The sequence below is a fragment of the Hibiscus syriacus genome, unplaced genomic scaffold (assembly GCF_006381635.1).
Source record: "Hibiscus syriacus cultivar Baekdansim isolate YM2019G1 unplaced genomic scaffold, ASM638163v2 tig00016637_pilon, whole genome shotgun sequence".
NCBI lineage: Eukaryota > Viridiplantae > Streptophyta > Magnoliopsida > Malvales > Malvaceae > Hibiscus > Hibiscus syriacus.
In genome coordinates, this window is record NW_024062389.1 from 262387 (window position 1) to 274603 (window position 12217).

Below are 12217 nucleotides of genomic sequence, written 5' to 3' on the forward strand. Positions count from 1 at the left end.
ATTCTGATCTGATACTTGACTTGGATTCTGATCTGTTACTTGACCTGGATTTTGATATGATACTTGACGTGAATTATGATTTGATTTTTTGATATATCCGTTTACGGATGGAACATGTTTTATTTGGGGGGTTAATGTTGGAGGAAGAATACCTGGAGGTTCCTCGGCTGTGTGCTCAGGGCCTTACTTACCGGTTCCTCGACTGTGTGCTCAGGGCCTTACTGGACGTGACGGGGTTGTATGGTTCTGGGGAACCTACACATTTTGTACGTGACAGATGGGGGTATATATATATATGTTTTAAAAGATCTGTATCTTTTTACTGGTTTTGTGGGAAAACACTAGATAACCTATTATGATCTCCTGAACTCAGTCATTCAAAATATTTCTCTGAACTGAAAGCTCATTGCCCGTTACCAAATGAAATATCAGTAGGATCTCTGCTCAGCATAAAAAAATCTGTAAATGTTCGGAAACAATAAGGAAATATATATTTATCTGTATCTGCACATTCATCAGCATCATCTGGTAGTTCTGTATTACTGAGCTTTCCAAAGCTCACTCTATTACTCACTTTTTCAGGTTAAAAGAATTGTACCAGTGCATCTATCGACTTCAGTAAGGGAGTTCTTCCGGCGTTGTTGCAGAGTATGGTACATGTGATTAGGGGGCATGTAATTGTATTTTGATTTATATACGAGTCTGAAAATCTGTTTTATTTTTAAATTGTGACAACTGATTTTATAAGTTACACGTTTCAATAAAAGTTTTAAATTTTTCACTATTTTTACAGTGGGTCGCTCAGGTGGCCCAAATGTGACACCTCGGATCGGATCTGGTTACCCTTATCGGTCTGTGGGGGTTATACATAGTATTTTGATGTTGCCGTTAAACACTTAATTGTTGAGTGACCAAATGAAAGAATTCGAAAATTTAATGATAGCATTAAAAATTTTAAAATCGAATGAAAAAAACAAAAATACACTTCAAATTGAGTGAAAAATAATTTACCAACATAAGAATCTGAGGAAGATATTTCCCTCAAAACGTGACCTTCACGTATTTGAATAGTATATAATATTCCTAACAGAAATTTAGAAAAAGAAAAAAAAATAAAGAAAAGTGCGTAATTATTCTATTCTATCTTTAATCAAATTCTACTTTTAAGATGAGACCCCAAGTGTTATTAAATTCATTCATGTATGCAGTTATAAGACCCATCTCAACATTAATAACATCCATTTTTAAAATAGATTTTATAAGTGAACCCATCAAGCGATCTCAGCGATTAAAGAATTATTGTTTTTCTAGAAGTCTTGAGTTCGAACAATTGTATATGTGGCGTATGTGTATTGTCAATGATTAAGAAAAATGATGAACATATACTATATTGTAATCATTCCAAACTATTTAAAATAAATTACAAATAAACATTTTATATGAAAATTGGGCATAAAGAAATGAATGAGTCGAAAACGTTAACCAAATCAGATCCTTGATTGCACAATTATTAACTATATATTTAAATATTGTTTAATAATATAAAGTGACTATAAAATTATATTTGTGAAAAATATTTCTTAATTATTAATAATGGACACACACCCACAAATGCTAAACTGCATATATTTAAATGTTATAAAGTACAAAACCATTTGATCACATTTCTTTTTAGAGCTGGTAAAGATACCCTCAATTTGTCGATAAGTGACATGAATCAATTTATTTCAATGGTTAAAGTAATTGTTGTTGTTCTTTGAAGTCATGAGTTCAAACACTAGCGACTGCAAAGGTGATTGATCTTTCATTTTTTTAATGGTTGAGAGTATTTAGAACATATAATATTTTTTAATCACCTTTAACTTAATAAATAAATTGTTGGTAAGTGGCTCTACAATTATACATATACTTGTTTTTCTTTAAAAAGATTAGGACAAAATACACATTTAGTATCTAAAATATTATTTTTATTTCGTTTTAATACATATTTTTTTCTTTTCAAAATCATATCTAACATTTAGTTTATGTTTCAATTTGGTACTCCGCTATTAAAAAATTAACAGAACTGTTGATGCGACATCTTTTTTTCCAATGATGATATGACATTACCTTATGGTGACACATCAACATTATTGTTAAGTTTTTAACATCGGTATACCAAAAAGAAACTTAAACTAAATATTAGGTATGATTTTGAAAAAAAAATAAAGTTAGGTATTAAATCAAGATAAAAGTAATAGCGTAAGCACTAAATCTGTAATTTATCCAGAAAATTATTTAAGAAACATACATTTCATGTAAACGGAGAAGTTGATCCAACTCCATAATTGACTAATTGCTTACGGATTTTTCTAGGTTTTGACTTACTCCATTTTTAATGTATTGTTGCTTTAATATAATATTTTTTTAAAATTGCAAATTATATATTAAAATAAATCATTATAAATACTAAATAAATAGAAAATACTAAATAAATAGAAAGAGGAGAAGTATATGTTTGAAAATTTTAATTTTTCAATGAAAAAAAGAAAATTTAAATATTTTTAATTTTTTTAAGAAATGTTTTGTTAAGAGGGAGTTTTACCAAAAATTATTTTCAAATGTTTTGTTATATAAAAAAAGGGAGATTGTTGAATATTGTTTTGTAATATTTTGATATAATTAACATATGAGGGGCAAAATATTTTTGGACTTGATTGAATTTGTTCAAAGTTTTCAAAAATAATTCTAAGTCCATTAAATAATTAATTGAACACAAAATAATTTTCTGAGTAAGTAGTACCGGTACTATTCTTACAGTATCGATATTACATGAATAAGATCGATACCGTTCATGTGGTAGTGATACCAAAGATAAGAGAAGTATCGATACTCTCTTTGTAGTATTGATACTACCTGTTATTTTTAAAGTTATTCAAATTTTAGAATACAAGATTGGTATCGATACTCAAAGGAGTAACGATAACACAAACCCTCGTATTGATACTAGTTTAGTCCAACGGTCGAATAACAATTAAATTTTTAAATATAACAAAGGAAGTACTGATACTCTATATGTTGGGCAGTTCAGTTTGCAACAATTAAGTTTCCAACGATTAGAAACGGTTACAAGCTCATTCTAACGTATACAAATAACACAAGAACACTTGAAGAAGGATATAACATGCACATATCCAAGCTATAGAGAAAAAGAGAAAAGTCCGTTCACTCTTATTTCTCTCTTTCTTTTGTACACAAGTGTTTTGGGCTTAATGGTAAATCTTTAGGATTCTTTCTTGTGAGTTAAATCTTTGTAAATACTTACCTTGTGATATTTTCCTTGTTTACATTTTTTATCTTTTATAAAAGGGGAGTGGTTCTATCTTAGCCTTTGAAAATATTGAGAGTGTAAAATGTTACTCTTGAGCCTAGAAAAAAAATAACAAATTAATGATTTTGTTAGAAAATTCTTAGTGTAGAACTAAAGTAGTGGATGCAGACTTAGTTTAAAAGTCGAACCACTATAAATATTTGTGTAAATTATTTATCTTTATTTTCTCCGTACCTAAAATTTTTAAAGATCAATTCATCCCCTCTTGACTTTGTTTAATAAAGACTCAATAATCCAAACCTGCAATAAAATTAATAAATAAGAAAATATATGTTTAATTTGTAATTTTTCAAAAGGGGAAAGCCAAAGAGTAAACTAACATCTTTCGTTTTTAAAGTGAGATGACAATGGAACAATAAAGTTGGATAGTTGTTGAACCAAACAAGTTATGTGTGCTTTGAGAAGGAAATTCTTGTTTTCTTAGGTGGGACCAAAAGTTAAAGCGGGGGAGATTGAGATTCTCAAGCAATAAATAACGCCCAAAAGTTACAAGACAATGATGATTGGTAATAAAATACCTCAATTACTTTTTATAATATTATTTTATTTTAATTAATCAATTCTATCCGATTTATTGATCGATTAATTTATATCGAATACTACAAAGACGAGAGCGACCCTCTGAATCTAGTTTGCTCTATTCACAAACGTCAAGGCTCGAATCCATGAACATACTTAAGGAATTTAATACTTTATCCCACTAAATCAACTTATTATTAGTTTTTATAATATTATTTGACTTAAACTTAATGTTTATAATATTATTTACACTTAAATTTTTACTTTTTATATTACCACAGTCAGTTCTTTCAAGTTTTTTTTTATTTAGTTAATAATCAAGATATTATAATATTATAAATATTTTTATATTTTCATTCATTAATTAAATTATCTTTATCTCTATTAGAGTATGCATGTGACATTTCTAACCGGTTTTTGTATTACAAGTTTGAATTTTAAAGTTATCGATAAAAAAAATTAAGTTGAGAGATCATTCTCATAATAAGTTTACATTACTTATTCTAGATTAGCCAATCATTAGATCAATTAGTGATAATTATATTAAAAAATAAGAATTAAAATTAATTTTTTAGAACAAGATAAAACTAAAATTATTTTATTTTATTAGAATTCACTTCAAAACATGATAAATTAATATTTCTAATTTTCAATTTTACCAATATTTATAATTTTATTTATTTATTTCAAAATTAAATATACAAAGAATATTTAGAGACTACATCGAATAAAAAAGTAGACTTGAAAGATTTGACATGATATTTATATTTTTTTATTAAAGTCAATTGCATTGATATGGTCAAAAGTACCACCTAATGTAATTTTATAAGCGAATTCTTTTAAACATTATTGATTATTCATCTCTTAAATAAATTAATATATAGAAAAAATTAAATATTAAAATAAAATAATAAATTTAAGTATTAAAATAATAATATTTTTAAAATCAAATTATAAATTAAACCTTTAAAATTTTTAAATTATGACTCAATGAGACCATAACCTAACCCATGGAAAAGTGCAGTCAATAACCTACCACAGTGTGACCTATCCAAAAGACGTATGAATGATTTTATATTAAGAGATAAGTTTATAAAATTAAGAGAAGAATTAATTTATAAAATTTTAAGAGATAAAAATAATTTATTAATAAAAAAATACACGAAAAAATATATAAAAAATTTAAAATATAAAAGAATTTAAATTTTTTTACAAAGCGACTGTCTCCACACGTCATTCGTTTTATCCCTATTCCATCTTACAAACAATCTAAGTCTAGCCGTAGCAAAAACAATTAAACAAAAAGTATTAGCTTAACAACATTATATTAATAATTTAGGTGAGGTAGTTTAATACGGATCGGACTTAAAACCTGTAGATTGTAAAAGAAGAAAAAGGGAGGAAAAGGGTTGGTCAACTCATCAAAATGCGTGAACCCATGATTTATGATTATATATTTTCTTATCTCTTGGTTCTAAGCATTCATCTTGATTAATCCAAACGGATTAACATTTTATATCTAATTTTAGTAGATGAATTTTTTAAGATTTTTATATGTATAAAGACTCGAACTTTATATATTATTTAAACGATATCAAATTGATAATTTTATGATTATATTACCTGAACAAGTAACTCTTCAAAGTTGAGAAAGATTAGTTGAAGTTCATCAGCTTCACGCACAATCGTGGATGCTAAGTAATTGACGAATACCAACAATTTAAAACTCATCAAAATCATTTTTTGATCACCACAAAATGGACAGAGCTAGGGGCTCTAATCTGCAGAACAACAACAGTAAGCAGATTGAAGAACAAAGAATTCAATCCACAGCCATTGTCAAGGTTTCTTTAAACCCCCTTCTTCTTCTTCTTCTTTACCTTGTGTTCTTGATGTTTAAATCTTGGTTTTTTAACTTTGTTGCAAGTGGTTGTCAGGTACAAGAACCGAGCATCAAGATTGAGCCAACAGTTGGTGGACAGTTGCTCAGGAAGCTCTTTCAAATCATCTTCTACATCCAATTGTTCTTACTCTCCATCTTGATAATCGCCTTAACAATCCGTGGCCTTATCTACGCCGCCGGCGGTACCGATCGTTTTGACCCGAAGCAATGGTACCCTCCACTTCTTGTTTCGATAGCTTCAGGTGGGATTGTTTCTTTTGTATGGCAATCAATCGCCTTCCACTATCCATCAAATTCCATTAAATCTGCCTTCTGGTTGACTCCCTTGCTAACGTGTGCACTCGGTGTGCTCCATATATTGATCGGTTCTTCGTTGAGTTTAGCCGCCGGTACGATTGCGATCGTTTCGGGTGTGATCCAATCCCTCTATGCTTGTTGGGTGAACTCCAGATTTGACTATGCGTCCAAGATCCTTGAAGTTTCCACATCGGTTCCACCTGATAAAACCACTGCGTTTGTAATTGTATCCACCATAACCTGTTTAGCCTACTCCTCGTTCTCGGTAGCCGGAATCGGAGGAGCAACCGCCACCGGGACCGACTTAGACGTCCTGTTCATTGTACTCATCCTGCTCAGCTTCACATGGAGTATGCAAGTGATAAAGAACATGCTGTATGTCACAATCTCACGAGTCAGATACATGACTTTCGCTTGTGGAGTCGATACCGACACTCGGTCGGCTTTCCGCGACACGCTCAAGCATTTAGTGGGAAGTGTATGCATAGGCTCGGCCTTTGTTCCGGTTATCGGAACAATCCGTGGTTCGGCCCGAGCCGTGAACTTGGTTGCAGGGGACAATGACGAGTTTCTGTTCTCATGTGCCGATTGTTACTCAGGATTTGCCTCAACTCTCATAACATATGGGAATCGTTGGGGCTTTGTTCATGTAGGGGTTTATAACAAAGGCTTCATACAGGCATCGGCCGACATATGGGAAATGTTCAAAAGAGAAGAACTGATAACATTGATCGACTCCGACCTCACCGGTGTGTTCTGTTTTCTCTCCGGGGTCACGGTCGGTTCAATAAGCGGCATTATCGGAGGAACATGGGAGCTCATAATGCACAAGAGCTATGCTACAGAAGTGTCCATCTATGCTTTCTTCATCGGCTATTTCATGGTAAAAGATTAAACCTTACAATGATAAAATTCGAATCATTTTTAATAGCAATGGAAAGTTATAACAATGATTTTGGTGTGGCAGTGTCGGATAGCATTGGCCTGGCAACAAGCGAGTGTTTCGGCATACTACGTTGCTTACGCCGAGAACCCTCAGAGCGCTCGATTCGACGCAACGATCCCTGTTCGCCTCGAACAGCTTCATAGGTTTAAAGTTTAACTGTCCATAGGGTACAATGTTTACAATTTTGGGGGAGCAACAAAATTACAATTCTTATCTGTAAATACCGTACATTACTTTTAGTTCTTTTTTAAAAGAAGAAGTGGAATATATGCTCATTATAGACAAAAGGAAAGCATTGTTCTGCCACCATATCATTTTCACTGCAATAAAGAATCTGCCCTGTTTCCCTTTTCTTTCATTTATGTTCAAAAGGGTAGACCACCACGATGAATTAAACGATCTGATTAAAGAGATTGTTAGTTATAGCTCATAAATATATCGAGAAAGTCTCGTAGTAGAGGGTACATTATTATTTTTTTATTTTTGTAAATATGTACCGGGGGTTATTTATTATAAAAGGAGATGTAACCTAAACCTATGAGACATTGAATTGAATAAAAATTCTTGCGCCGCCTAAGGTACCGAGGACGTAAGCACATTGCTGAATTTCGTTAAAATTCTTGTGTTCTTTCTGTTTTCTTTACCCAATTATTCAACAGTTGGTATCATATGTCAGGAGTCAAATTCGAAGTTGCGAAATTCGATGGTCAGGGTAACTTCGGATTATGGCAAACAAGGGTGAAGGATCTGTTGGGGCAACAAGGGATCTTGAAGGCTTTGCGACCTACAAAGCCGGCGTCGATAGAGGAGGAAGATTGGGAAGAATTGCAGCAGCGAGCGACAAGAACCATACGATTATGTTTGACGTACGAGGTCATGTATCACGTCATGCATCCGTCCTCTCCAGATGAAATTTGGAAGAAGTTGGAAAGTCAGTTTATGTCCAAATCCTTAACGACTAAATTGTATCTAAAGCAACGGTTGTATGGGCTGAAGATATAGGATGATCATGATTTGGCACAACATGTGAATGTTTTCAATCAAATCGTTTCTGATTTGGCTCGGCTTGATGTGAAATGAGGATAAGACAAAGTGATGATTCTGTTATGTTCGTTGCCTCCCTCTTACGAGCACATGGTGACTACTCTTACATATGAGAAAGAGACTATCAAAGTTGAGGAGATTACTGCAGCCTTGTTGGCTCACAACAAGCGGAAGCAGAATGCAGGAGAAAGCTCTCAAACTGATAGCTTATATGTCAAGGGTAATCGAGATCGTGGACGGAAGCCAGAGAAGGCAGGGTCTGGGAAGTTGAATTTAAGATCCAAATCTAGGGATAAGAAGACAATTCACTGTTACAAGTTCAAGGAGGCGGGACATATGAAGCGAGACTGTCCGAAGTTGAAAAAGCAGACTGATGAGAAGCGTGATGACTCATCCAAGTCTGAGAATTTGGTCGAGGATGAAAATTCTGATTGCAGTGAGGGTGATATGCTCTCTATTTCAACGACTCAATTGATGGATGCTTGGATTCTTGATTTTGGATGTTCTTATCACATCATGCCAAATAGGGAATGGTTTTCGACATACAAGTCGGTTAATTCTGGTTCCGTTTATTTAGGTGATGATCGACGTTGCAATATTGTTGGTATTGGTGATGTCAGAATTAAGATGTATGATGGTTCTATTCAGACGTTGTGTGGTGTTCGGCATATCCCAGATTTGAAGAAGAATTTGATTTCTTTGGGCACTTTGCACAAGAATGGTTTTATCCCTAAGGCTGATGAGGATAGGGAAACCATTTGGATTGCTAAAGGAGCTTTGATTGTGATGAAAGGAAAGATGACTGCAGGGAATATTTACAGATTGTTAGGGAGTATCGTTGTAGGTGGAGTTCATTCTGTTGAGTCCTGTGATGATACTACCAAACTGTGGCATATGCGTCTTGCTCATCTTAGTGAACGTGGTATGGCTGAATTACATAAAAAGAAATTTGTTGCATGATGTTAAAAGCTGTAAGCTCGATTTTTGCAAGTATTGTGTTCTTGGTAAACAGACTAAAGTTTGTTTCAAGACTGGGAAGAACAAAATTGAAGGGATTCCTAATTATGTACATTCTGATGTATGGGGGCCTTCCATGATATCGTCTTTGGGTGAATCTAGGTATTATGTTACTTTTATTGACAATTTTTCATGTAAAGTTTGGGTGTATTTTTTGAAACAGAAGTCTGACATTTTTTAGAAGTTCAAGCTGTGGAAAGCTGAGGTAGAAAACCAAACAGGACAAAATATCAAGTGTTTGCGGTCTGACAATGGTACAAAGTACACATATTCATATTTTCTAAACTTCTGTAAGGAGCATGGGATTAAGAGACATTTTACAGTGAGCAAGACACCACAACAGAATGGTGTTGCGGAATGGATGAACAGGTCGTTGAATGAAAGATCCAGATGTTTGCTATAACCCCCCAGACCGATACGGGTAGCCCGATCCGATCCGATCCGATCCGATCTCAGATTTTACAAACGGAATATCATGAATTTTCCTAAACTAAGTCAGGATCTTAACAATCAAATCCGTACTTAATCGAGTTAAGTACGAATCCTCAAAGTATTTTCTCATTCAGCGTTAACTAGGACTATTTTACCTCTCAAGGGTATTTACGTAATTTCTTAACCAGATAATTTCAATATTAGCTCTTAACGAAAATAATATAATTTAGAGATCCTATGATCAATTGCTTTCCCGAACATTCTCTTATCTTGAAATGATTCCTTAATAGACTTCTAATAGCTTGCACAAACCTTCTAGGGTTAAAAACCGGTTATCCAAAATATCCAAGTAAAACTAACATTTCTTATGCACCTCAATATTTTTTTATCAGATCAATATGTCTGTAAATACCTCTTATCCAACTTCCATATTCCAATCTTGTCTTTTTATAACTCAAGGGTATTTTCATAATTTTACCCTACCGGAGTATTCTCATAATTTCTCATCCAAATACCTTTAACATTTAACCTTTGATGAAATAAATTATAAGTTACAGATCCAAGTTGATTTCTTTATCACTAAGCACATAACTTGTAATTTAATTCTAACAATCCCTTAATTTCTTATAAAAGTCATCTGAACCATAATCAATTACTGAACCTTTTTACCGTATTCAGATCGAGTGTAGAACTTCATTAATTACACATATGAGACCAAACATTTCTATTCATGCATTTACCAATACCAACATGTTCTATAAAGCATAAAGAGGTAGTAAAGTATTACCTCGATTTCCGTGCAATACTGATCGACCATAAAAATTCCATTCGCACGCCTTTGATCTTCAATTCAACTTCCAATAATTCCTAAGATACATATCAACATAAATTATATCAGAAACGGAGCTTAATTACGATAAATGGATCGAATCGGGTGATAAATCAGTGAAAGATGGCTTACCGGGTTTGAATTTGGTGAAACGGACTTCAGATTCGGATTCAGGATCTCGAAAGCATAAAATATGACTTTTCAGAAATTTGGAATTTTCGGTCAAAATCAAAGTCAACGGGTTTGACCGGCAATTTTGAGGCTTTCGGGTTCGAATTTCGAAAAACGGACAGCGAAATTGGATTTGGAATGTCGAAAAATGTTAGGATAGGTATACTCGGTCGAAGTCAAAGGTCGTTTAATGCCTGGTCAAAGCCGGTCAAAGTTTTGGTCAACAGTGGTCAACGACGGTCAACGGTCAACGGGTCGGGTCAACGGGTCGGGTCGGGTTGTGACCGGTCAAACCAGTCAACTATGCACCAAAACCGATCAAACCGGTCATTTTTTTCTTCCCCACGCGCAGTGGCAGCTTGTGGGGGCGCGTGAACAGTGCTAAAATCCCGGAAAAATTTCTAAAAATTATTTTGAGCGATTTCGAGATACTTACAAAGCTCGGTTCATAATTTGAACGGCGGAGAGCTCGATTTCAACAAATCGGAAACTTTGACCGCTTCACCTCCTCACGCGCCGCCGTCGACGGAGACCAAGGATGACACTGGCGAACTCGGAACGATGCAACGAACACGATGGTGCAGGAGGTGTCGTAAACGGATGACCCGATCGTCGTGAATCGATGAAAAACCAACTAAAACCGAGTTATTATCGACGATACTTCCGACTGAAATTCACGACGAACGACGATGATTCACGACGAAAGGTTTGAGGGGTTTTGTTCCTCGGTTGACAACGAACACGATGGTGGTTTCGGCTCGTCGATCGGAGGTCGGACGGCGAGTAGATCGGAGTTGAAAGGAGGGTAGTTGGAGAAGACAAAACTGGAAAATATGCATCTGCGCACGAGGAGAAGAGATTTATAATTCAACATATATAAACAATGGGTAAACCAAGAGTTTAGCCACTGAACTTCCTGCACTTCATAAAACGGTTTGCCAACTTTGAAATCTTACAATTTAATCCCCGATTCCTTCCAAAAATACCAATTAAATCCACCACTTTATAATTTCTTAAAATTTAGCCCCTAAATTGGGATGTTACAATTCTCCCCTCCTTAAAAGAATTTCGTCCTCGAAATTCATACATGTCACATAATTGTAGAAATGAAACTTTCATCAACTCTTCCATATATTCGAGTAGCTTTTATAGAAATACGGATTCTCCACTAATCCTTAACCAGTTGAGTATACATTCTTATCAGAACTCTCTCTCATTTCAATAAAATAATCCGAACGAAAATGGCATTGAGTAATCAATTCAGTCTTGGTCATGAGAATATGCTCATAGAGCAGTAGCATATCCCAATTTAATTTCCGGAGTCAAGTCAGAATCTTTCAAATAAATAACTCTCACATGGCTCATGAGATACTTTACAGCGTTTAGACATATGTTACTAGTATTCCTTTTTGTACAAGTATAACCTTAACGGATAGAAACTTCAGTTTATTCGTTACAGATAGGGACTCAACCCTGGAGTTCCGGCTCAGAGAGGTATGATCACAGTCTAGGTGCATGTACTGATCAGACATATTTTGACATTCGACCGGCCGGTCTAACTTGAAAATTTTGACTCAAACCATAGCTCTGATACCACTAAATATAACCCCCAGACCGATACGGGTAGCCCGATCCGATCCGGGAAGTCACATTAGGGCCACCGGAGTGACCCACTGTAAAAATAGCGGA

The 12217-nt window shown here is 34.1% G+C and overlaps 1 protein-coding gene across 1 annotated transcript; it reads left to right on the forward strand.

Moving 5' to 3' along the window:
• The first annotated feature begins 5622 nt into the window (after positions 1–5622).
• Positions 5623–7341, forward strand: LOC120208580 (protein PNS1-like). The gene is made up of 3 exons (XM_039207808.1): positions 5623–5733; positions 5827–6972; positions 7057–7341. The coding sequence occupies exons 1-3, from the start codon at positions 5647–5649 to the stop codon at positions 7189–7191; spliced, it is 1368 nt and encodes a 455-aa protein (XP_039063739.1). The 5' UTR covers positions 5623–5646; the 3' UTR covers positions 7192–7341.
• Positions 7342–12217: the final 4876 nt, after the last annotated feature.